The sequence below is a fragment of the Haemaphysalis longicornis genome, unplaced genomic scaffold (genome assembly GCF_048455015.1).
Source record: "Haemaphysalis longicornis isolate Haplotype H1 unplaced genomic scaffold, Haemaphysalis longicornis Haplotype H1 scaffold_3, whole genome shotgun sequence".
Classification (NCBI taxonomy): domain Eukaryota; kingdom Metazoa; phylum Arthropoda; class Arachnida; order Ixodida; family Ixodidae; genus Haemaphysalis; species Haemaphysalis longicornis.
The window spans coordinates 1,254,008-1,281,422 of NW_027526335.1; the positions used below are offsets into that span (position 1 = coordinate 1,254,008).

Genomic DNA, 27,415 nt, shown 5'->3' on the forward strand with positions numbered 1-27,415 from the left:
TGTGCGTTGGTATGAGTAACATTTATGATTAAAAACGCACGGGACAAATGAATGAGCGATACATTTATCACAATATTTTAAAGAGCATTCTATTTGTTCAGAAGTGCAGAATCAGCCAAAGAGTGTTGATTAGGGCACAACCCTAAAACTACTTTTTAGATATTCTTAAGGGCTACATGTATTAGCAAAATGCGCTTGAAAACGTGAACGGGTGAGGGGAGTAATCATGAATATAAGAAAACAGAATTTCCCCCTTCCCCTCGGTTATGAGTACAATTTCCAAATATACCCCCTTAGTGAGGCTCTACGCCTTGTCGCAAATGTGTTCCCGAAATTTCAAGTCTCTAGATGTAGCAGTTTTCGCTGGGCGTTGATGAGTCAGTCGGGCACTTCATTTTATATGTATACAGATTTCAGCCTTTACAAAACAATGCAAACCGTAAACGTTGCCTGCCTAAGTTGCAAGATTTCACAGGACGTTTTTAGTCCATCTCGTGCTTAGCCAGTATTTCTTTATCAACGATACTAAGCCAGAATTTCTTTGTTAGCTATGTTTATGTCACCGAACACCGCAGACCACGACGGTAATGGGTAACGATACTCACTGTGGCACGTTGGCATCTTGCCCCGCCACTGGCCATCGATTCCGCAGCTCAAGTGCGGGTCACCGTGCATGTCGTAGCCCTCTCTGCATGTGGCTCTACAGGTTGTGTGGAGCTCGAGGGTGCGGCTCGAACACTGGAGTGAGCCGTTGCCCGGAGGCTGAAGCGCCGGGCAGTGAACCTCTGCACAACACGAAACGTCACGCCGTTCGAGTTTACGAAGCACATTGAGAGTGCTGCCCTACTCACCTCTCCAAGCATCTGCACAAAGCACAGCACATTTTTCTACAACTGATGCAGCGCAGTTTTTTTTTTTTTTGTAGAGCGAAGCGCTTTTTCTAAACTACGCAGCGCACATCCGTCTGGCCTTCCCGTTAAAATGAAAACTGTGGTCACCCCGAAAGAATTACGTCACGCCCCATACAGCTACTCATGAATCCCGATGGAGCCATAAAAACAGAAATAAAGACACCCTAGCTGCATGAAACAATTGCACCAACTTAACTAAACAAGCGAAAGCAGACCTATGGGCCGTCTACTGGAGCAGCCTAATGGTCAGCCAAAAACAAACAAAAAAAAACTGCGAGGACAACAAAGCGTCCTTATGAATGCGAAAGCATCCTTTTCCACTTGCCGAGCGTGGCCTCTCATTGTCATTGTCGTCATTTTCTCTTTGCGTCTCTTCCTCTTCACCCGCCTACTATGACTCGTTACGTAGCCGCGTTTCGCATCGCCAAGAAAACGAGGCAATTAGCGGGAACGAGCTTTGCTATTCGCCAAACTGCGACTTCTGTAAATAGTATGCTCAAATTATTCATGTAGGCCAAGTACATGTCTCTAAAGGCCATTTATAGGTCGAATGACCTAACACACTTCCTTTAGTCAGCTAACGTCATTAAGCTGCGGTGTAATGGCTATGGGTCCTTGTTGCTCATTTCGGAGCCCCCGGGTTCGGTTCCCACGAAGAACAAATTTCTCCCGGTGGACTCGCCGTTCGCGTGAAGACATCTATACAATTAGAAAAACGAAGAACGGGATGTTTTTAATGTAATAACTCCCACACAAGCTTCGTGAGAAAAACAAAGAACGGGATATTTTTAATGTAATAACTCCCCCACAAGCTTCATACTTATTCTAATTAATTCTGCTTCCTGCACGCTGTTGATACTGATGTGCAGAAAATACTGCTTAAAGTAGAACGGCGCAGAAAAACAGGGAGAGAAGCCTCGAACACGCCCACAAGTGCTGAATCTTTTCTTTCTTTTGGATTATTCTTATAAGTACCAAATTTAGTAGCTTTTTTTATAGTTCAAGACGGCATGAAGTCAGTATACCAAGCCAACGCCGCCTGTATTAACATTGCCTGACGCGTCGCGCGCTTTTCAATGGGAAGGGTAGGACGCTTAGTTCAGGCACTGATCCGCTATGTGGCGCGTGCCGGCGGACATCTCGCCTTAGGTCACTGCTCGCGAGTCGCGAACGCTGCACCCACTTCTACGACGTGTGTCTGTCAGCTTGCCTGTTGGTTTGATTGATTGTAGGGTTTAACGCGCCGACGCAACGCAGGCGATGAGGCGCGCCGTAGTGGAGGGCTCCGGATTAATTTTGACCGCCTGGGGATCTTTAACGTGCGCCGAAATCTCGTACACACGGGCGTTTTTGCTTTTCGCCTCCATCAGAAAAGCGGCCGCCGCGGCCGGGAATCGAACCTGCGACCTCGTGCTCAGCAGCGCAACGCCTTAGCCACTGAGCCACCGCGGCGGGTAGCTTGCCTGTTGGGCTTCAAGGGCCGTTTCGCTTACATCTTAGCCGCGACGGGGCGCTAGTTCTGTGGCGCACTGGGGATCTCGTTCAACGTGTCGCTCGCTTCATAGTTGCTGCATTTTTCCAAAGGTAAAGACAAAGGCGGACTGAAATAGTGCAGGAACATACTGATTGTCGGGTAGACATATATCTAACAGAAAAACGATATTTAACTCACAAGGGATGAAGCAACAACGTTCAGAAGACTTCAAACTAACACGTATCCACACCGTACCCTTCTTCAAGCCATTTATCCGACAGACTATCCAGCCACCTGCCACTACTGCCCAGCGCCCGGTACCCTATACCATCAGGTGTGGGAGTGCCAAAAGACACCGGACATGCACCCAATCCCCAACCCCTCTATACAACAGTGGACGGCGCGGTTGACCAGCAAGGACCCTACGTTCCAGCTTGACCTGGTGCAAAGGGCCCGCGCAGCCAGCCGCAGCCAGGGGATCCCGGACTAGGGATCCCCTCCACCGGGCGGGTGCCCTAACAACTGCACCTGTTGTTTTAATAAAGATTTTCCTCCTCCTCCTCTGCTGGGGCAGCTATTATTTTACTGATATTTTTCGTTCTGGAGTATTTAGAGAAGAAAAATTTGCGTGCACGTTTTTTGTTCAGGCGCTCACTTCTACGATTACTTTCCAATAATATCACGTGCCTGTAAACTTCAGAAAATTATTGGAAACAAAAGGATAAGCAGCTGGGATCCCGCCACGCTGTCCGGGCGCTTCTACAGTACAGTCCTCAATTTTAGAAGTGCGTACTGATGCGGAGTGCGAACAGCGGGGTCAAAACAATACCTAAATGCGGAGGGGATAGAGGTGGGATGCCCCACTCAGAAAATTTCAGGGCCTGTGATCCGAGTAGATAAGCGCGCAAAGCCGGCATCAGCTTGCGGCAGCGCAAGGGATTTTGCTTCGTGACAAAGGAAGTTTTATCAGTGACAGACCAAGACAGACAGGCATGGTGAAAAACAAGAAGGCGAAGGCTACGGAGCGGGGAAGGGTTGGAGAGAGCAACAGGAGAGTGGCTGTTTGGCCATTTTTCGCTCACTCGTTAGGCAATGTTTATACAGGCGGCGTTGACCAAGCCCTAAGATAACGGTAGTATTAAAAAGTCAGTTCGAAAGTAGACTGACATACAGAACTGCTGTAAGCTGTTACTGTGGCTCCCGTGGGCTAGAAGCGTGAAGGGTCGCTGTGCACCGATTAGCTGCGCAACGTAACGTCTTGAAAGGTTTGCTATCTGCGCCTGCAGTCGCCACTCACTCTCGCAGAAGAACTCCAATCCGGACCATGTCTTGTCGTCCTGGCAGCGGCGTGGTTTATCTGATAAGCGGTTCCAGGGAACGTTTCCGGCGGCCAGTTCGGTCCGGTTGCAACTGAACGGGCAGTAGCCCTCCTTGCAGAGGAAGTTGCACGTGCTGCCAAAGGTGTTTCCGCATGGATTCGGAACAGTGCTTCCGCCGGCAGGGTGAGACAGTGACGCGCACCTGACAGCTGCACACAAGGGAAGGCCGTCACGCGTTACATGGATCATAAATGCTGAAGGGTGTACCTAAAGTCGCAAATTTGGAACCGTCGATTGCCGCTAAACGGGTCCTCTCGAAATAACAATGCTAAAATTCGCCGGTGTACATTGAGGGGCACGCGCAGCCGGCAGTCCTTTTATACTAATAAATGAAGGCTGAACAGTTAGCGGGCATTTGGCTTTGGTGATTGTTCACCATGTCATGTTGATAAGCGAGTGTCAGCAGAACTGAAAGATTATAATATTCTGAGAGGGTGCGATACCGCGGCCGTGCTTTAGCCCTCAAATAATGACATAAGCTGGAACGAGTACAGTTCAACAAGATCTGTCCACTGGTATTGGTACACACTGTAGTCGATTCCGCTTAATGTTCATGTGGACGTTTTTACAATTGCAGCGCACCCCCTCAACTTCTGATTCACAGGAAGCTGTTTAAGAGCCTCCAAGTGCTAACTGATGCTTGCGTAAATGCAGAAACATAGATTTCTAGGAAATTCAAGCCTACTAAGCGTTGTGATGACTCCTCTCTCTCTCTTTTTGTTTTTCTTAGAATGTTCCTTTTGGGTTTTGAAGCTAAACAACTTTCTGTGCATGGCCCATTTAAATTGGTTAGTAACACCATCCTCCTCTACATCGAGCGTCCGTGGTATCACTAATGTATCGTTTAAAAGGAGCACGTCTTAAAAAGAAGAGACAGGCGCTATAGATTCAAGTATTAGCAGTGAACCAACCCATGACTTACGAATGCATGTGGCATCTGATCTGCCCTCGCGTTCGTATCCCGGAATGCACGAGCACTTGTCAACAGTCGTTGCACCCTCTCGGCTAGTCGTCGAGTTTGCGGGACAGCTGACGCACTGGTGGTAGCCAGCCTCTGTCTTGTACGTCCCGCGAGGACAACCTGCGCACAGCCATTGGCATCCAGCCGAGTCTTCAGTTAAGCCACAACGGGTAGATCCCCCACGGAGAGTTTCACAACAGACGTGGAGCATGTATAGGTGCAATTGCGCAGTGACTGCTCGGTTTGAGTGGATCGTGAAGTCGCCTCGTCTGACAGTGAGCCAGTATGGTATGACTAGCAGGGGCCTGTTTCGGCGAGCCTTCCGAGCTCTGTACTACATACGAGCCCGCCGAGGGAACGTTGATGTACACTAAGGGAAATATCGTTTTCAGACTGCGGCTGTAGGTGTTCTTAACGCAACAAAAGTCCGACCACTCACGGGGTATTCTCAGCGGCAGGGGGTGATGCAGTACGTTCTGGGGCACTTGCATTCCAACGACAGTCAAGAGTATGCTGCGCGAGGCGTGTGCGTGTGGACACATTTTTGCTTGACTTTTCTATGATAAATGACGACATTCTATTGAAAGCACTCCTGTCTTTCATGGAGGACGGGAGCTCCGGGTTCAGCGCTCCTTTAACGCGAAGAGCGGGGTTGCCTGCTCCCCGTGCAGAGCGCCACTCACGTTGGCACTTGGTCCCGTCGCCCTGGTAGCCGGCCTTGCAGACGCACCGGTACGAACCTCCGGGAGAGCCACAGGCGCACAGGGCATTGACGTCGCAAGTCGCAGGCAGGCATGAGCTGGGCGTTGCCGCATCCCATTGTTTCTCGCGTATATCTGCGGCCGGTGAACCAAGAGAAGGCGAATGGAGCACCGAAGTAGCCTCGCTTACGCTACTGAATGATACCATTTTCCTCCTTTCTATTGTCACTATTGGTTGAAAAAAGTTCAAGTTTGCTTAAGGAAAACATACTTGTGTGCCTCAATTTCGGCAATTGAATATAATTTGTCTCCAGAGCAGGCATGTTCAAGAGCATTCTTTTCATTGTCTTGATCAATATCTTCGCGCAGTAATTGCGTCGTTTATTGACCGCTGCTTATTTAGCGCGTGCTTGGCGCCTCTGCTCCACTCAAAGATAAAATTATGGCTTTCCCGCTGGTACTGAGCGAGCTGATCTAGAGGCAAAACACTGCTATCGATGAAGCGCAACGGAACAAAAGCACCGACCGCCTATTTGCACCCTTGCCTGTATTTAAATTATTATTTTGTATTTCATTAGAATAACATGTATATGTATACATATAGTTCTTTATTTTGTCACTTTCTCAAGAAATTTCTCCAAGAGTAATAGGCGTTGTCTTACCGCCTCGGAGATCACTGTTCACGGTCTTTATGTAAGGAAAATCGACAAGCATGTAGATATGCCTTGGAGATGACGCTACAGCTTCCAGCTCTTCTCGGTTGATGTCGGCGACTCCCACAGCAAATATAGTGATGTTTTTCTGCCGCTTCAGTTGCCGAGCCAATGGTACGGGATTGGAGTTACTGTCTGCTCGTCCATCTGATATCAGAACAATTATCCTGCGAAATGAATAGATGTCATAATCATCATCATGATAAGCGATGGGAAAAGTTTTTTATTCCTTTAACGTACTCAAAGAATACAACGGTTGTACAACGCAACAAGGTTGCTGCTTTTAAAGGTTTTTCTGTTTTAATCACCTGTACTAACTAGCCACTCTGGTTTCACCATCTTTAAAAAAACGTGACGGTAATCCCATCACTTAGTAATCAGTTTTTTAAAACATTTTTTTCATTTCATAGTAATATCACATCATAATTAGCGACCCGGAAACAGAAAATAACACGTGGGACCATAACTAGACAATGACTCTATGGTTTTCTGTAGTGCGCCCGCCTCTCATTGTGTCTTTCTTTATTTCCTTTTTTTTTGCTTTCCTTCTTTGTCGTTCCCCTGTCCTGTTTTGTCTATTGTTTTACTGTTATTTATGCCCTGTAGCAAAATGGCGCAATAAAAAAAATGTGCCGGAAAATTTCCTCCCTTGCTGCTTCGTCAGCAACTCCCGGATGTCAGCTGGTCGCGGCAGTTTGAGAACAAACCAAAGAGTGAACGCATCTCTGTAATGGCCATTTCAGTGAACGCTTTACGTACCTACGTACCAAACAACAATGTCCATGTCATTTATATATATTAGGCGCGTGCAAATATTCGAAACTTTCTATTATTAATCGAATATTACATACGTTTTATTCGTATTCGCTTCGAAAACTACGTATTCGAAACATTTCGAACATTCGAAAAATTTTGAATAAACGGCTGTTATAGAATATTTGGATTTATTAGTTCAAGGAGGGGACGCGCCTTTCAACTTCGGAAAAATGACCAAAACATCGTTTTTTTCTTTTTGAAAGCCACAAATTTGGCTTCGATGTTTTCTATCCTCTGCGTTTGCAAAGTTTTCGCGCCGGAAACCGCCACAAGGTGGCTCAAAATACTTTTGGCAGCTGCGGTGACAAAATGTCAGCGCAAAAGGGCGAATAAACGGCAATTTTTGGAGCGCTATATCTCCACAATGGTGCAACCGGGCGCCGCCATTTTGATATCATTGGATCGGCCGAGCGCATACAGTTTCATACTCTGTGTTTCATACTTATCTTCTTTCCGGGCGCGATCGTCTCTTTTATCTTCGTTCATTCCCAAACGCACGTACGGCAGAAAATTTGGCCTTCCCGCCCTCCTGATTGGGCGTCGCTGCGGCAGTGCAAGATGGCGGCCACCTGACTGGCGTAGTTCGTTTTTCTGAGTTCATTTTCGCTGCTTCGCTCGGGCAGGTTTCTGTTCAGTCATTTTATCTGCTGTGGTATTCAACACAGACATTCTCGCGATGGGAATGCCTGAGATCCCAAGCCAGATTACGGGAAGTTGCGTGGATCCATCTGAGTGGCCATGTCAGGGACAATCAAAGTATGACATGTTGCTAGGGTGCCTACATGCCGCCGTCGGCATGTAGGCTCCCTACATGTTGCGGTATTCGAGCGCCGCCATGCGGGCGAGCCATATAGCTTCCTTGCGCAACGTATCCCGTGCACTTCAAGTATTCGTGCAAACAGGTCTGATGTAGGAATAAAAACTTGTTGATGGCGTTAGAAATCTACGTTACTGCCGCAGCAATTAACGAATTGTATTTTTAGGAAAATTATAAATACCAATGCATACATCAATAATGCATATTGGCTGTGCTTCGAGGAATATGGGATGTCTTGAATTTCATGAGTACTAAAAAATTGTGCATGCATTGAAGTCGGGGTTATGCAGAATATTATGCCAAGCTTAAAAGTAGCTCATTTGTATCCTTGTGGTATGAAACTTTTGGCAATGAACACGTGCACGTACGAGTACTAAGTTGCTGCTCCAGGCACCTTAGTAAAACATTAAAGTCGAAACTCAGTTTTCAAATTTAAGTAAAAAAAAGAGTGCTTCACTTGTTGCCACCGTGACCACACTGCAACTGAAGTTGCCCAGTGCAGCACAGGCAACCAGCTAACCTACTTTGCTCTTTGGTGCGCAAACTGGGCTATGTACTCTCCACAGAGGAGCTGAAAATGGTGTTTTGTAAAAAATAACAAGGCTGCAAAAGGCACTCCAATTTCAAGGCAAGGCATTCTAGAAGCCGCGTCTTCGAAAGGACACAAAAGGCTACAACCCCAGTGCTTGATGAATGAAATCCATGTGCTAACGTCGGAAGCCGTTTTCTAAAGAAAGTTTTTTTTACCACCTAGATCGCTTGTACCAGTGATTTTTTTTGTTACCTCTAGGTTTATTTCGATTCAATTTTTTGCGTTACATTTCTTGGTCTTGACACTCATAGGTCTTGACGCTCATAGATTTTCAGGCTTACGTTTTGAGATTTTTTAATTCAAATAATCTGTTCATGGTCTAAATGCCTGTGCATTCCTTGATGAACTGGTCAGATCTTGACACTCTTATATGTTCAGGTTTACTTTTGGGGATTTTTTTTATTCAAGTAGTCGTTCGTGGTCTAAATGCATGTTGTACATTCACCTCTAAAGAACTTAAAATTTAAAAAATTGTGTTTTAATAAAAAATATAAGCCTGTCAGGGCCTCGTCCGTTAATTTGGAAATGCAAAGACCGAACAAGATTTATACGGAGTTTTATAGGCCGCTCAAGTTTGGTACAAGGTAAACAAACAATTTTATAGACAAAAAGGTTTTAAGTATTACTTTCAAATTTATGGTAATATTACGAAAGCATTTCCAGTTGCTGTGTGAATTTTGATTGAAATCCACGAAGAACTAAAAAAAGTTGATTTCTAAACCCAAGTCCCCCATTAATTATTCGATATTTGATTCGATATTCGATGCTAGATATTCGTATTCGTTTCGTATTAGAAAAATTTGATATTCGCACACCCCTAATATATATTGTTACGTGGCGCAGGCCATGAACCATGAGATGCCGATGATGTGTTTACACTATATACACGATGCCGGACATGAGGGAGCACGCCCAGATTGGTCTTCTTCTCCGCAGATTGGGCCGATAGCTCTCGTCTTCTTCTTCCCGTGACGCATCCCCCTCGTCGCTACCGAGTACGCGACCCCCTTTGCCATCACCCGTGCGCTACCCACGAGCTGTGCAACTGACGTGGCCGATTTTCTCCTTTACGATGTTATACTGAACCACGGCGCTCCTCGGCAGCTTGTCACAGACCGCGGGCGAAATTTCCTCTCCCAAGTCGTTGCGGACATACTTCGCTGATATTCGATTCACCACGAGGTGACTACAGCCAGAGTCCTTGAAAAGCATTGAAGGACTCTGCTACAGCTTATCACCCACAAACAAATGGCCTTACTGAGCGTTTTAATACAACTCTTATGGACATGCTCGCCATGTACGTGTCAAGTGACCACAGCGACTGGGACATTTCACTGCCTTTCGTCACTATCGCGTATAATTCCTCGCGTCACGACACTGCAGGCTTCTCACCCTTTCACCTTCTCTACGGGAGGGAACCGGCCATGCCGCTCGATACCCTTTTGCCTCCCGCCACACACCCGTGCACCGAATATGGCCACGAAGTCATCGCTCGGGCCGACGAAGCACGTCAGCTTGCCCGTTCCCACTTCGCGGATTCGCAAGTCAGCCAGAAGAACCTTTATGATCAACGTCCCCGCGTCGTGCATTTTTCACCAGGGTCCCTCGTCTTACTGTGGTGTCCGACTCGTCGAGTGGGACTTTCTGAGAAGCTGCTTTCCTGCTATGCTGGCCCTTACAAAGTACTCCGTCAAGTTACGGACGTTACGTATGAAATCGTCCCCGTCGTCCCTTCCAGCTCTCAACCTCGGAGTGACATCGTCCACGTCGCCCACCTCAAACCATACCACTCTCCTGATTCACCTTCCACATCGTAGCTACACAGCACCGAGTCGGTGCTTATCCTGGGGGGAGCTATGCCGCATGGCGGTTATTAGAGACTCGACTTGCAAAGGACGCAACCCCCCAAAGTGGGCACGTGCCATGGTTGTGCGGCAGCCTAGCTAGCCGTCGAGGAAGAAGAAGACTCTCTCGTGGACTAGCCTGTACGTGCACCAGCTGAACGACCTAGGTGCCTGGCTGACCTGGCTAATTATCTGCAACTAGAGTGTTCTCCGGTTATTACTTGTAAATATGCGTGGTCGAGCGCAGAGATTTCAGAACACACCGATGATGATAACGTGGACGACGATGTGCACGGCGAGCGAGGCAGGTGGCACATAGCATCTGGCGCAGAGCCACTAAGGAAAATTTCCACGTACGGCTGCTAATGTCTGCCTTAGTCAGTGCTTACAATATATATAAGAAAAGAAAACTTCGAACAAGGTAGAAACCACGATTGCTGCCAACATTTCAACAAAGAGACTTGCCTTCGCCCTGACGAAAGCGAAAACGCAAAGGGACTCTTTGCGGAAACGCAAAGGGATGCTCTTTCGTAAGCCATATGCAGCGAGCTGACCGGGTGATTCCTGCTTTCCAGGGTGGACTTTAATTCATTAAGGTGTTTTATAAAGTCTGTGTTATCACTGCATACTCTTCTTAGTCTGGTAGCCTGTCCTACAAAGATACCTTGTTTGCAGTGTCGTGGGTGATGACTAGTGTAGTCTAGGTACTGTTGTCTGTCCATTGGTTTCCTATAAAGCGTGGTTTTCAGTTTACCATTGTCAAGAACAACATTGGTGCCTAGGAAGTTCACTTGTTTATCCGAGTACTGGCATGAGAACTTAATGGTCGGATGCGAAGAATTAAGATGGGAAATTAAACTTTCTAGGGCTGTGCGGCCGTGCTCCCAAATTATGAAGATGTCGTCTATGTATCGAAGGTAAACCTTCGGTTTGAGGGGAAGAGACTCTAAGAGGGAAGTTTCAAGTTTTCCCATAAAAATGTTGGCGTAGGTGGGTGCGAAAGGAGTGGAGTGCCCATGCTGGTTCCAAAAACTTGCAAGTAGTAAGATGAGTCGAAACTCGAAATAGTTGAGAGTTAGAACTAATTTTAGTAAAGTAATGTAGAGTTCCAACGAATGTTGGGGCCGGTTTTCTGCTAAGGCCTTTGATGTAGCTTCTATTCCTTCGATGATGGGAATGTTCGTATAGAGGGCGGAGACGTCGACCGTGACCAGAAAGGCCTTATTGGGCATTTGCCCACCATCGTTTATTGCTTTTAATACGTGGAGGAAGTGTGGGGTGTCCTGAACAAATGAAGGAAGAGAAGTCGGAATGTCTGCCAAATGGTGATTCATAAACACAGACAATGCTTCCGTAGGGGTGTTGTTGTTAAAAACTATGGGTCTGCCCGGAATGTCAGCTCAGAACAATGCATCTCTGGGGACTTTATGGATTTTAGGGAGGAGGTAGAAACGTCCTGCTTGCTTGTTCGTCGGTCTCATGAAGTTTAGTTCGGTTGTGGTGATTAATTCTCGGGCCCGCAGATCTGTGAGAACGCGAAGGATCGTTTGATGGTATTCGTTGCTGGGATCATGGTCTAAAGGCTGGTAGTGACCATGGTTGCTAAGCTGTCTATAGGCCTCATCTAGTGTCAATAAATAAGGCTTTAGAGCATCGGCACTGTTTTCTCCAATTGTTCCGTGCCGCCGCCAAGATCATTTGTCAGTGTGCATCACGTGACATTTGTTTACACTGCGACGGTTCATGGGCGCCGCCATTTTGTTGCTTGTGCGTTTTCAGTCGGTCAACTATGGTAGTCGTAGCTGTTTGCTCTGTGGCTGCGCGCGACCGACGTTCCGAACGTGAATCAAACATCCCACGCTTGGCACGCTTCGCAGCATTTTAGCTGCAGAAGTGTGTCCGGAGATGCCGTTTTGTATACTCGGCTATTTACAACTCCCAGAATGATGTAAAACGCTTCATGTGCTTCCCGCTGGGGGAAAAGGACGGCGAGAGGCTATGCGTGTGGCTGCAACTCGTCAGCCGCGAAGAATTCGTGCCCACCCCGTACTCCAGGATTTGTGAGGTGAGATTGTTTGAAGTGAATTCGCGATAGTTGAGAAAAGCTGGCGCCTCGTAGGCGTTGTGACATCCCCCCGCCCCCTACCCGAGTATTCTGTGCAGAGCGCTTCGCAGCTAATGCGCTCGCGAGACCGGCCGCCTCCGTCGCGACCGTCCGTCTCGCGGTCTTTGGGCCGCGGTATGCGTCGTGAAATTGCCGTACTCGCTCGCCAACGCGGCCCGACAGCGGTCGCCTCGGCTGGATGCTGGCGGAGTTATGCTGGAATAAAAGTAGGCAAGAGATGTGGACGCAGGAGGTGTAGTTAAACAGATGAGAATTTACAAAGTGCAGGGGGGAGAAAATAGTATGCAAGGGAAGGAAACGGTGAGAGTGTTCGGGCCGCGCGCCAGCGAGCGAGTACAGCAATTTCACGACGCCTGATGTTGCCGAGCTTCACAAGTACGGCATGCATATGACGACGCCTGTCTTAGAGTTTATAGAGGCAAAGAATTCACATACGTGGAAATTGAAGGTGAAATGCGCGAATATGGCCTCACAGGGAATTAACATTGTCTCGGGGTAGGGGGGGGGGGGATTTCACAACGCCTACGAGGTGCCTGCCAAAATAAATACCGCCACCCGTTTAAGTTATTTCGTCCCCGCACCGGACGTTCGCATGTCCTGGGACGTTCCATCCCGTTGGGCGGCTGCCATTACGGGAATCCGAAATGGTTAGACAAATTTTAATACGGCAGTTCAGCGTTAACGGGGGGGTCACGGGAATTAGTGCGGAACTCCCCAGATTCTCTTGAATGTTTTCGTTTGATGTACACCGCGTGCTGTTCCGAGTTAAACTACTCAAACGTTATAAATCGCGTGTTGTTTCGCCGTGTTTTTTCGTCCTCATTCGTTTTTTAATGTTTAAGCGCTCTCCCACTCATTTATGCGGCACCAAGTAGGCCCCACAGAAGTAGGCCCCACAGATGTGTTATTAATGTCACAAACGCCTTCACCCCATTCTGTTGCAGATTCTGGTATAAAGCTTGACCTGTTCACTTTAGATAAATTCTACGAGGTTGTGCGCTCTGTAGTATAACACGAAACTCGCAGAACAAATAAGAACAAAACAAAAGCATTCTGTGGGCACTAAGTAACGCGTACACTAAGACTTTCAAAATATTTTCGCAGCCTACATTTATAATGCCACTGAGCGTTTGCGTGCTGGCATGTTCTAAAATGCCTTATTTACCGGGTATACTGCTTGCGATTTGTTCTGTGGTTTGTAAACTCGGAATTTACGACATGATGCTGCAGAATAAAGCTGTTAGATGTATTGTGGGACGTAGTTCAGCCATTTTTAGCCGTTTCTATTGTATGCGAAGTTGACAGAGAGACGTTCAAGCGAAAAAGCATTCACACAATGTTCTGCATTTGATAAAACTTTCCTTGTTTGCTTATTGTATTGAATTGTTCGTTAGGACCACTTTGAAGAGAGCCAATTTGAAACGCGCAGGGCTGATGGCCGGAAAATCCTCAAGTGGAATGCTGTGCCAACGATCGAAGCCTCCAGCAACCGGCGGAAACGGTCTAAGGGGAAGGTTCCGAGGAGGCCAGGCATTGAACGAGCCCATGGTACGTCACTTAGCTGATGCACTGCTAAGCATTGTACTATGCATTATCTCGATGACATGTATGGTTTTTATTTTTTTGGCACCTCAGACACACTGGATGCCGCCGATGCACCTGCTGTCTCTGCTGCCTCTGTTGCCGTTCGCCCATTCCCAGGTGAAGCACATGGAGTGTGGCCTCCTCCATTGGATGGCGAAGCTTAGCCAATTGAGACAGGTAAGCGTATGTGTGTGTGGAAGTGAACATAGCTTCATAAGATGTAGGTGTGTGTGGGCCAGTTTCGAGTTCACCACACACACAAACAAATAAGGAACGGAGAAGGGGACATGGCATTGTGTCGCAGGCTGTACTCTGTTCATATGCGTAATGTCTGTCCAGTGAACAGGAAGTATGAATTGTCCACGAATTTTTTTTCTGGAGGGTGCATGCACTGGCTACTTGACCGCACGGTGGCACTACCTGCGCAATGGTGCCAACTCCATTTGTACGGATGGGCAGGTGCGTTCAGTGCCACGGATAACGCGGTTTGCTTCAGCGTCAGCATCAACCTGTTCAACTCTCTCTCTCTCTTCCTTGCATGAGACACCATTGATGGGACCTTTTAAATGATTTCCTCTTTTCGATGGTCGAAAAGTGCCAAGCGGCTGTGTGTCTTGTTGATGCCGTGATTTCCGACATGGGGCCCAGCAACAAGGCGTTGTGGAACCGATGCGGGATTTCTTTAACTCGTTCCACCTGGCCTGTGGTGTCATGCAAGCATCCGTGTGCGGCCAATACTGGTCGGGAGCTGCACTTCCTAGCCGACGCACCCCACGTGCTGAAGAACATCAGGAATCACCTTGTCAAGGGCCAGTCCTTCATTCTGCCTAATGCCATTAAGGAGAAGTATAACCTTCCGACTAATAAGGTGGGTGAAGGCATGAATTTTATACATTTTGTACAGATACAACCAAGACGATAATGCAGGCACCTTGTAATAAAGAAATCTAGGGTTATCCTATAACCTTTTTATTTCGAGTTTGCACTGCTGGGTAATGCATGTTTTTCGCCAGCTAAGTTTGCAATAAAGGTAAACGGTAAGTGAGAACTTTTAAGTTGAATGTCAATTTAAGTAAGTGAGCCCTGCTTAAGGAAGCACACTACTCCAAAAAAACTTTTCTCTTTCCAACCAATTTTGACGAGACTTCATGGGCTTGTTCGGTTTTTTAGCTTATTTAAAATATGTAATTAGTTTTGACGTGAGGTAACTTGCTCCTGAGATAATTAAAAAATTTTCCTTCATTGTTCTTGAGAACAATACGAAAAAACCATTCAACAAAAGATTACCAGCAAGACATAAATAGATACCAGAAATTGTGGAGAATAAACTGTCGGAAGCAGTTTTTTTGTTTTGCAATCATGTACAGGTTTACATCAATTATAACTTCTAGGTTTTAACTACTACTGCTAACCAATTATAAATACCCCTAATTAAACAACTACTGAAACAGAAACGCAAAGCGCTAAATCTGCTTCCCATATCACATGGTTTAAACATTCAGCTTCACAGTGCAATAGAAATGATATTCTTAGCTGCACTACACGCTGGCATGTACCTCTCGAGAATTTCGCATTACTGCAATACCACTCGTGGTTAAAAAGTGGGGAATTATGGGAAAATAATTATTTCTTTGTTATAATTGGGCCACTATGGCTTTTATAAGTATCTGGTACTGTTTCGAGTACGGAATTTTGGGAGGAAAGACTTCGCTAATCAAGAGAAAAGTGATAACTAAAAAATGCTTTTGGGGGCCATTTTTTGGTCCCAACGACCCACCAACGACCCCTTTGATCCCAACGACCCCTTTAAATAATCGCTGGTGTCATGAACTAGTCTGTGTTGCGGTAAAACAGTTGTGTAATTCTTGTGGATTATAGAGATAATTGAATGCTCTACGAACTTCGTATTTCATTTCAGACCCAGTTTAACTGAGATCACATTTAACTGTGTAGTGTGACAGGGATAGAGTGTTAGTGTTTGAGCTGGGGGATTTTAGTGCCATTAAAGCTAAACGATTTTCAACTAGGTTCTGTGCATCTCACAGGTATCAGTCAGGCACATCAAAAAGCTTGCGGATATTGATGCAGAACGCGACCTCAAGTTGGCCCCCCACCTCAAGCCGGCCTACCTGGACCAGGACCATTTTGCCAAAATGAACGTGGCATCTGCGGTTGCAGTACTCAACCACAGTGTTGGCGCTGCTATACGTGTGCTAGTAAGTCTTGGGCGGATGGAGAAGGAGGCCATAACCACAGCGTGGTTTGTTGAGCGGGTGTACCGGGGGTTCACCCTGATGACGTCGCGGTACATCGGCACCGCAATGAGCACGTTTAAACAGGACGCTAATGATGAGGCAGTGGCATTCCTTGGGGAGTTTATGGAGATTTTCGCTCATGTCTCCATAAAGAAGAACAACCAAAGGGACCAGTTCAAGCCCGTCCAAGCGGGTGTGCTCATTAGTACAAGTGCTCTCCACATTCAGCACCAACTTCTGAGCGTGCACAAGTTTAAGTTCGTGCTGCTGTGCAGGCTAACGCAGGATGTCTTGGAGAATCTGTTCTCCTGCATTCGGTCAAGGCACCCGGTGCCTAGATTAATTTGATTGATTGAGGGGTTTAACGCGCCGACGCAACGCAGGCGATGAGGCGCGCCGTAGTGGAGGGCTCCGGATTAATTTTGACCACCTGGGGATCTTTATCGTGCGCCGAAATCTCGTACACACGGGCGTTTTTGCTTTTCGCCTCCATCAGAAAAGCGGCCGCCGCGGCCGGGACACCCGGTGCCTAGGGCACTCGAGTTCAAGCTAATGCTCCGGCTCATAATGTTGAGCCTGTTTTTTAAACCGAGTCGCAAGAGCAGCTATGACATTGAGGATTCTGTGGACCTCCTCGAGTTTGTCGATATAAAGAAGGCAGCTCAGAAGAACAGTGTGGAGGCAGCAGAAGTTGAGCTCCTAATTGACAGCCTTCTTGACGATGATGCTCCTCCACTTGATGACATACAAATGGACTCTCTTGTCTATATGGCGGGGTACAGTAACGCATAGTGTCAGAAAGAAGTTCAAGCTTTTTGACACATGCAGAGAGTCTCTCCATGCAGAGCCTGTGGAGCAGAATGACCAGCTTTTTAAGCTGAAGTCTTACCGCTCACAGTCACAACCCAACCCTCTCACTCGAGCATCATGTCACGTCGTGAGCTGCTGCAGCATGCGGATAGTGTTTTCCGTGCGCACCAAAACGAGGCACTAACAGTTTCTCTCGCCTCGCTCACAAATGCTGCATTGGACAAATGCCAACTGGCAAACAGCTTTCCGCATTGCCACGACTTGCAGAAGCGCCTAACACAGGCTTTCCTCATGCTTCGGTTGCGAATCACCCTACAGAAGCTCAGCAGCAAGGCAAAGACTGCAAAGGAAAAATGTGGATCGAAAAGTGTCTGGCAGCAATTTGGAGAACAAAAGGCAAACGTAAGGCACAGATGTACAGTTTATGATGATTGATTGATTGTGAAATTTTACGCACCCAAGCTGCACCCGGGCTATGAGGTGCACCGTGGTGGAGGGCTCTGGATTAATTTTGACCACCTGGGGTAAACCTCAACGTGTGCTGAAATCTGGAACACGGACGTTTTCGCTTTTCGCCTCCATCAAGAGTCAGTTGCCGCAGCCAGGAATCAAACCCGCATCCTTGGGATCAGCAACGCAATGCGTTAGCCACTCGGCCACCGCGGCGAGTCAGTTCAGGACACGGAGCAAGAATATTATTTTATTCTTGCTCCGTGGTTCAGGATGAATTTAGAAAACCTCAGGATCTTCAGTGTGCATTGGGATCTCATACACTTAGGAGCTTAAGTTTGTCACCTCCTTCAGAAAGACAGCTGTTGTGGCCGGAGTATTTAACCTGCTATGTCGTGCTCAGCTGCACAATGGCTTAGGCCCCCCGACTCAGTTCCATGAGTTGAAGGAAGAGGAATGCAACGAGCAGTGTGCCCGGGAGTGTGACAGGGTGTGTGTGTGTGATGGAAAGAGTGAGAAGTGCAGCAAAGACGAGTGCCGCAAGAGGACAGCTCGAGAGTGGCGATGTGTAATGGAGTGTGATGGGAAGAGTGACAACTGTGACGAATAGCAGTGCAATGAGTGGCGTATGGGCTTGAGAGTGACCGCGCGTGGACAAGGTTTGTGGTGGGGAGTGAAAAGTGCGACGAAGAGAAGTGCAATGAGCAGTGGAGAATGGGCTAGGTAGTGACCACGCAGGGACAAGGTGTGTGGTGGAGAGTGAAAAGTGCGACGAAGAGGAGTGCAATGAGGAGTGGAGTATGGCTAGGGAGTGACCACGCATGGACAAGGTGTGTGGTGGGGAGTGAAAAGTGCGACAAAGAGGAATGCAATTAGGAGTGGAGTATGGGCTAGGGAGTGACCACGCGTGTACAAGGTGTGTGGTGGGGAGTGACAAGCGCGACGAAAAGAGTACAAACAAGTAGTATGGGCTTGGGAGTGACCATTCGTGTGGACCAGATGTGTGGTGGTGAGCAACAAACATGACGAAAAGGAGTGCAGACAGGGAGCATGGGCTCGAGAGTGACCACTTGTGTGATGAAAAGGATTAGTGCGACGGCATGGGTGAGTGATTGCTTGTTAATGTCGACAGGGAAGGCATCTTTGCGATAAGCAAACAAAGCTCTCGCACAACACCGGGAAAGAATGTTTAAATTGTGCGTAAAAAAATACGTGAAGCAGCCACTGGGCCACATAAAATACCAGCATCATGCACAAATCCGCTATGCCTGAAACACTTTGCTACTACAGCAGGCAGTCTATTGTTCCTCACATACTGTCACCATGTGGACTGCCCTAAGCAGGGTTAGCTCATACCGCTTGCCCGCCTCTATGCACATCAGCATGCAATTGAGGACTTGCCTTTGGTAGTGGCTCTTCACGTAGTGTGTGTTTGGTAGCAGAAAAAGCAGCTCGATATGGTCGAGCCCAGACGCTTTGTGTGCGCGCTGCAATTGTTTAACACGAGCAGCACCTTCTGAGCCTTGACCTAAAAGCACTGGTCTAGCTGGTGCAACGAGGATTGAATTATCTCTGAAGCCATCTAAGCCTTTCAATTAGAACGTTGATCAACCGGCAGTTGCTTGATGTTTTTTAAACATCTTGGCTTCGCAACCTTTTATATGACCAGCAACGACAGCCGCTGTGTGCTGGTCATGTTGGCAGCCAACAAGACTGTCACCTGCTCTTTACCCCACTTCCCGCCTATGCACGTATTTTTCCAGGACAAGCCTTGAAGAAAAGGGGTGTCTCATCAGCGTTGAAAATATTGCACGGCTCATACATAGAAAAGTGTGCACAAAGTCCAGACCGCAGTCCTGCAAAACACGGCCTCCTTACCTCAATAAAGCAATTCTCTCTCTCTTTCATCAACAGCACCTTTTTCACCGAACACGTTGCAGGACACCGCTCCGGGTCACTTGAAGCGGTCGAACCACCCTTCCAACGCACTGAATGATTTATCGTTCATGACTAATGCGAACTTTTCTGTTGGCGTGCAGATAAGGGGTCTGCTCAAGGGCAACTGCACTTCCCGCAGCAGCTATCCAGTGCAGCAGCGCTTATAGTTGAAGGCGTGCTGATGTTTGAAGCGTTTTCCTCACATTGCCATCCGAGTCACTGCCATTGTTGTATAATCTGGTTTGGTTCTTGCCGTTAGGGCTCAGAGGCTGCTCTTGATGTTGAATTTTTCCATCACTTCTTATCGAGACTTTCTGCTTTCAGCGCCTCCAATACATTTACCTTCGCTGCCAAGTCCTCTTTCGGACTTCGTCATTTTGGCTGGTGTGGGAGAAGCCATTGCAGTGTCGCGTGCGCGCACGTGACGCGCACGTGACGTGGCGTGACGTGACGTGACGCGAACCCTTGGCTGAGTGAGAGCCAAGGCGATCGCTGCCTCTTCTGCTGCCGTAATGTTTTCGGTATTGAGTGAGGCACAAGCAAAGAGGTTGGTTCTGGAAGTAGCCACGATGATGGCGTACTGCTGCCCTCGACGTTCGGAGGAGTCTGTGTAGATAACTGCATGATCTCCACCGAGGGTGGTGTTGAGCGCTTGAGCCCGTATTTGTCGGTGACCCTCGTCGTGTGGGGGTCTCATATTTCAAAGCAAAGGAGAGCATCTTTAGTTCTTGTCGCCAAAAGTGCAGGTGTACGTCAAGCGGAGTGACATTCTGTGCTGGCCAGCCAATCTGATGAAGGATGCGGCGACCCGCCGCAGTTCTGCTCATTCGGAGCTTCTGGATAGAAAGATGGCCCGTGATCAGCTCTTCCACCATGTTGTAGAGCCTCGTGCTAAGCAGCCTCTCTCTGGACGCACTCATTGGAAGATCAATGGCTTGCTCAACCGCCTTTCTAATCATAATATGAAGCAGTTTTATGTCCGGTTGAAGTAAGTGATTCTCTGGAGAGGACAAAATCTTGAACTAATCGAAAGGTATCGGATTCCTAAAGGCCTCCATTCTTGGTGGCAACTGGCCTGATCATATGTATGATTTTATTGATGCTGTGTTTGAGGCGCTGTAAGGATACGTCACTCTTGGTGTTGGCCTGAAGATGTAGGCCTAGGATCTTGATGCTGAGGCTTGGAGTGATGGCCTCGCCATCAAGGAGTATTTGAATGTGTTTCTTGAGGGGTCGTTTGGCGTGAGGGCGGACGACAAGGAGCTGAGATTTTTACGTGAACAGTGGAAGCCACAGGCTTTACCACATTGGCGTACTAGAAGTGAGATGCCATGGGTTGGTGTGAGCTTCCTTTAATCGCTATCGCGTGGCATTCAGTGAGAATGCAGGGATTAAACCCGTAGATGGGCTTTGTGAGTGAACCACTTGTCTTCCCCGTCTCCGCGTGGGCTCGTATCTAAATCGGTAAAACAACGGGCTCTGGCTTTGTTACTCTATTAGTTCCAGGTTTGATTCCTGGCGGTGCCAGTAAAATCTTTTATTTGTTTGCGAGAGTTTTCTGTTGACACCAACGGTCGCGAAAAAACCCTTGGGGGGGGATAGAGGTGAAAAGCTTTGCTTTAAAAACTACCCTACGGCTCATACATTCCGGCCCCTTCCCACACCCGACGCGTCTTCGCTTAATGTACGCGATTCTCTACGACGATTAATGTAAATTTTGCTCAGGAGTAGGCACACTGCACATAATCGGGCTGTGCGACTTTAGCCCTGAGCACCCCCCCCCCCCCTCTCTTTTCGTCAGCGATCATACAAGAGCAATGGGAGATGCTGCTGTCCATCCCCTCTCTGCCTACCCAGCTTGAGCTGGTGGACAGAGCACTGAGGGCGCGGACGGAATATGGGCTACAGTGAAGAAGGAACGACTCCCCTGGGCCCCACTCTGGGCCGTTCAGAAAACTGAATAGAAGTATCCCCTCCTCCTTCTCTCCTCCTCCTTCTCCTCCTGCTCCTCCCTTGTCAATGCCACCAATGTCGTCGCCTCCGCCCGCGACGGCAGAGTTGGAGAAGTGAGATCGTCTAACACCAGGTTTGAGCTTTAATTTTATAAAAAAAGAGTTTCCACTCATGTGCTACGCCAATACAACTCAAAAACTACCGTTTATACATCATGAATTAATTTAACCTTATCAAGAATATCTCTTTGAAGTAGTAAAGGGTGTGGTTAAGTGCATTTCACTCCTCTCTGGTTTCACTATTTGTAGAGCAACGTGAGTGAATTTAAGTGACGACGCATGGGTAATCATTGCGGGTGCCGTTTACAGCCATGCTTTCCAAACACATCCGCAAGGTGGATTGGCGCTAATTTATTTTTAAACATCGGATTTCAGATAAAGTTTCGCGAATTGCGTGAGAACGCGATAAAATACTTGTTTAAATGAGTTTTTAGCCTACCTGTCACGTAGGACTGTCATCTAGGTCGGCATTACCCCGCACCCCGGACGCACGACGCTTTCCCGAGAGAATCGAGAAGTCCTATTTGCCTTGAAAAGCCTACCTTCAGGAATTTTTGAATGTGTTCACTGAAACAGCCTGTATATATATATATATATATATATATATATATATATATATATATATATATATATATATATATATATATATATATATATATATATATATATATATATATATATATATATATATAAGGTTAGTAGAGACAGAGACAAACGAGAAAGACTTAGAAAATAAAAATAAGTTTACTGACGTTTCAGGGAGAGGACTCCCTTTCTTCAGAGTACCAAAGTCGAGAGAGAAGCCGCTGTGGGGATAGCGTAATGGCTAACGCACCGCACCGGTTATGCGGAGATGTGGGTTCGAGTCCCGCTCCCGGAAAACGGCGGATTTTTTCTCGACTTATATTTTCGCTTATTTACCAATGAATCAAAAGAAACGTGACAAGCACACGTCATTCGGCCCTATTAAATATTTCGAAAAAAAAAAGCCGAATAGCACTGGCAATGACGACTGCAACCTTGATATGTATCTTTACCGAGTCCCTCGTCCCGTATCTCTCTGTTCTGCTACATGCATTACGAGGCACTGGCTCCAGCAGTTCGGATATGCCAATTGCTAACCCCGACCTCCGACCACGTTCTACGTGGCGGCCGCTGGGAAAGAAGACGTTCTACGTCTCCCGCGGTAGTCGAGGGGCGGCGCTAAGTTGACCGGCCTCAGAGCTCTTGTAAATATAAACCCCCGCTTTAAAGTCGAGAGAGAAGCCGCTGTGGGGATAGCGTAATGGCTAACGCACCGCACCGGTTATGCGGAGATGTGGGTTCGAGTCCCGCTCCCGGAAAACGGCGGATTTTTTCTCGACTTATATTTTCGCTTATTTACCAATGAATCAAAAGAAACGTGACAAGCACACGTCATTCGGCCCTATTAAATATTTCGAAAAAAAAAGCCGAATAGCACTGGCAATGACGACTGCAACCTTGATATGTATCTTTACCGAGTCCCTCGTCCCGTATCTCTCTGTTCTGCTATATATATATATATATATATATATATATATATATTTATATATATATATATAGCGAATCAGAATAGGAAATGAGGGGCTCGGTGAAAATAAGACAGAAATAAGGGTTGGCAGTCAAGAAAACCTAGGAAAGCAAAGGAGAGGATATGGTAGGTCATAGAAACAGATAAAGAATTTAGAAAGAGAGAAAGTGGAGAAAAAATGCTTGCCAGGTGGAATCCGAACCCACGACCTCCAGAATACCGGTCTGGTGCGATAACCACTACGCTACCGGCGGGGCTATTTTTCCCCTTCATTTTCTGGGGTATTTATGTGAATGTAATTTTTCCTGTGCTTACTGAAAAGCACAGGAAAAACAGGAAAAAAACCCAACTGATCTGCACTATTTGTATCTTTGAAAAAGACCGGCCCCCGGTTGAAACGTTAGAATAAATGTTATGTTTTTCAGTTTGACTTCTCTATCGTACATATCGTACAGCTAACCTCATAGCCAGGAACCTTGTCTCTTAACTATATATATATATATATATATATATATATATATATATATATATATATATATATATATATATATATATATATATATATATATATATATATATATATAAGGTTAGTAGAGACAGAGACACACGAGAAAGACGTAGAAAATAGAAATAAGTTTACTGACGTTTCAGGAAGAGGACTTCCTTGCTTCAGACTCTGAAGAAAGGAAGTCCTCTTCCTGAAACGTCAGTAAACTTATTTCTATTTTCTACGTCTTTCTCGTGTGTCTCTGTCTCTACTGACCTTATTTTATCGTGCTCTGTGTGAGTTTTTTATCTTTCCAGACTATATATATATATATATATATATATATATATCAGGGTGTCGAACCGGAACCGAACCGGAAACCGGAACTGAACCGGTGTTTTTGCCGGAACTGAACGCGAACCCGAACCGGTATTTTTTGAGCATGCTGAACCCGAACCGGAACTGAACCGAAAAAAGAAATAACGGTTACCGGTTAATGCCGAAACGGTTCGATCCTCCGTTGTTGATATTGCACAGTCAGTGCAATTCAAGCCTTTTTTTTTACGTACCATCAACTTCGTACCCGCTCGCGCACTTTCCCCTCCAGACAATTGAACACTATCACGCTCTATCTAACAACAAGGGAAATGAATGAGCACCAATGTAGCAATGGTCTGTTGCTGCTGGAAGCGCGAGCGTAGTGCAAGCTGACCAAACGAAATCTCATTCTCGGCAGCTTGCAGGGGATATAAAACGGCTTCGCCCTTCCCTAGCTGCGACTTTATTGGAGCAATCAGGCTGCAGGAGTGCTCCACTGCGCAACAGCGAAAGCCCACACCCGATGTGTGCAAAATTTTTGCATTTCGTAATTTGTTTAAAAGGTCCGACACCTGCAAATTGTTAATACTTGACAAGTGTGACCGCAGGAGCTGCTCAGTGGCAAAGCCGTTTGCTGCTGATGCAGTTTTGTCTCTTTCAGATCTGCTTTTTTTTTTTTTGAAGGTGCACTTGTGCTGACTGCTCAAGTCACTACATTACTTCTACTTCTACTAGTTCTGGACGGGAGTAGTGCTGTGGACGAATTAAAGAGCATCTGCCCAAAGACGTCCCATCTCATGCTCCGCGCGTCGAATTTCCTTTCATTTTGTAACAGCATAATCTGTTATTTGTAACAACATAATCTGTTATAAGATTCCGCAATGTAGCACACGGAACGATGGCCGGGGGTCAGGCGGTACGATGACATACTGATTGTAATGCACACATCCGGTATAGCTATCGCAAAAGGAATTGCAGTGGTCAGAGCAATAATGCAGCGACTGAGCGTTAACTAAAGCTTACTTTTAACAAAAGTGTGGCTACCACATTCGATAAGGTGACAGCTAACAAATTATTCAGGGTTACCAAATAATCTAATTCATTGGTAGTATTTATGTGCCTGTTGTACGATTTTTCGTTTTTGTTACAAATATAAAAAATGTGCGCCATTGGTATTAAGCGCTGGTACGCAGGCCTAAATTTAAGGCTTCAAGATTTGCGTGATGGGCGATTCCATAGCGGCGATTGCGATTTCAACAAAAAAGGAAAGGACAGAAAATATATCCCACCATCATATCTCTTGGCGGTGGCTTTATGAATAGTCGCTAGGACAACAAGAAGTCTGGGCGAGAAACTAGGTGGTAAATCGTCGATACTTCATCCGTTTTTCTAATATCTCGTATTTCTAATATCTCGTAGTCGTTTAAAGTGTGCTTTGCAATTGTGCCACTGCCCTTGAGGAACAGCAGCATTTTGAATTTTTGTCTGTGTGTTGATTTGACTTGTTTTAAACTACTAAATGTTTTTTTTTCTAATTTGAGTGATAATTTAACTCATCGAACCGGTTCGCGAACCGGTTCGGTACGTAATTTTGTCGAACCGGAACTGAACCGGAACGAAATGATTTCGCCTGAACCAGAACCATAACCGAACCGGTATTTTTTTCGGTTCGACACACTGATACATACAGGGTGTTTCAGTGAACACGTAGAAAAATTCCTGAAGGTAGGCTTTTCAAGAAAAAATAGGAATTCTCTTAAGGAACAAGCTATCAGGTTCGGCGTACGTAAGCAGTTATGAGGAACATACGTATACATAGTCAGTTAACTAAAAGTGTCTAATTAACTTATTAATTAGAGAAGTTTGGCGGTTATTGCCAATGGCGAGTTTGTAGCCACGGAGGCGGCGATAACCGATCAGTTTTTAAAGCAAAGAAAAAGACTCTCTGTAGAGCGCTGCAGCCCGCAATAATCAAGTATTTTTCCCGCATGAAGCCGAAACGCAGAGCACATGGTGAGCCAGAAGTCTAGTGCAAACGCAACATCCGCTGATGACGTCTTGCAGTGACTGTGTCGCCCGATTCAAAAAGGCTCTGGTGATTCCCCAGGCTAGGGAATCAGCTGATATCAACGCCATCGCCTCCTGTATTTTTACAATGATCCACGCTCACCTTATACCACGGCTAACGTTATTTTTTCTTTGATTGATAGATGCAAAAAAGAGGCTAGCCATCGCCCACTACACGGTCGCCTAGTTGGCGTTGGCGACAGTTTTGCTTTTCTTTTTAGATGCAGAGCATCTGATTCACTCGCCTTGTCCCTCCGGCGTCGTCGTCGTTGTTGTCGTCGGCGTTGTCCACCCCTCTGCCATTCTCCTCGCCGCGCGAGCTGCGCTCTCCGCCGCTCTCCGCCGCTCACCCCCTCTCCTCTCCGATAACGAACACTCTCTCGCGAGGGGCATTGGATTGGATTTGATTGGATTAGATTGGATTGGATTGGATTGGATTGGATTGGCTTGGCTTGGCTTGGCTTGGCTTGGCTTGGATTGGATTTGGATTGGATTGGATTAAAGTGGATTGTGTTGGATTGCGTTGCGTCATAGCCGCGGCACGTTGCGTCATAGCCGCCGCAGACGCGCTGGGGCCGGCGCATGTGCAGTACTCTCTCTTCCGCGGTTTCCTCTCCTTCGGGCGCGCTGCGCATATAACCAGTGTGCCGTTCTCCGGCGAAGCAACATCCACGCTTGGCTCAAACACCTAGAGTCCACGCCGCTTTACAAGTACGCCAACGTCGTCATCGACTGGGACCAGCTTACGCAGTCCCCTCAACGTTATGAGCGCTATAAAACGCGTTACCTTCGCCGCTCCGCCTATGCGTCGCATCTACACAGGGGTTCCCGCGAGGGGAGGTGGGAGTTATTTTTTTTATTGTCTCGAACACATCTGCCGTGGCTACGAGACGTGCAAGATGTGAAACGTCCCCATCTGTTTTTATTTTCTTTTTTTGCGGTAGGTTTATTTGCTGTTCGTTTATAATAGCTGCGTGTTAGAAAGCGCATCAGACAAAGGAAAGGTTTGTTCGCTGGGCGAGGAAGGCTTTCGCGGCAGTGGCTGCAGGCTGTTATACGTAGTTTCAGTTTCAGTTTATTTGTTTGCATCCTCGCTTTTGCGGCTTTTCCTTTTAAAATGCTTATTTACGCTGTGTGCGTACGGCATAGCCAAGACCGTACCACTGGTGTCACCTCGTCCGTTTGAGGATCAAGGTTTCAACGCCGCAGCGTTATTATTGTGAAAATGGCCGCGCCAGCTCAACTGCAGTACTCCGTTGGTGAGAAAGTGGACATTGTACTGGCTTATGTGAGCGCGCCAAAGGACGCGCAGCTGGCATCGATGCTGTATGCTGCCCAACATCCTGGCCGTCGTGTGCCAGCTCGCCCCACATTCGTATCGTAATTTAATCAGTTTATGACCCAACTGATGCCGAGGGCTAACCTTTGCGCTTTTTACTGGTACATCTTCTCTTTTACATTTATACTATATGACCCCGGCTCCTACGGGAGACGCGTAGTGGCCGAAAATGTCAACAGATGGCGACCGCTAAGCGAACGCGGGAAAACGCAACTGAATTTTTCGTCTAAAGGGATGCAGAATAAAAAATCTCGCTGGCCTTCTTGGACG

General features: G+C 46.9%; 1 protein-coding gene across 3 annotated transcripts in view; it reads right to left on the reverse strand.

Moving 5' to 3' along the window:
• The window catches only part of LOC144173831 (sushi, von Willebrand factor type A, EGF and pentraxin domain-containing protein 1-like), a 226,919-nt gene that overhangs the window by 187,425 nt on the left and 12,079 nt on the right, over positions 1–27,415 (reverse strand). For all 3 annotated transcript variants that reach the window (XM_077702090.1, XM_077702089.1, XM_077702088.1), the window contains exons 2-6: positions 6,089–6,306; positions 5,409–5,561; positions 4,687–4,845; positions 3,683–3,913; positions 606–785 (exon numbers count right to left, since the gene is read on the reverse strand). In XM_077702090.1, coding sequence (XP_077558216.1) covers positions 606–785; positions 3,683–3,913; positions 4,687–4,845; positions 5,409–5,561; positions 6,089–6,306 — 941 coding nt within the window. The remainder of the gene's footprint in view (positions 1–605; positions 786–3,682; positions 3,914–4,686; positions 4,846–5,408; positions 5,562–6,088; positions 6,307–27,415) is intronic.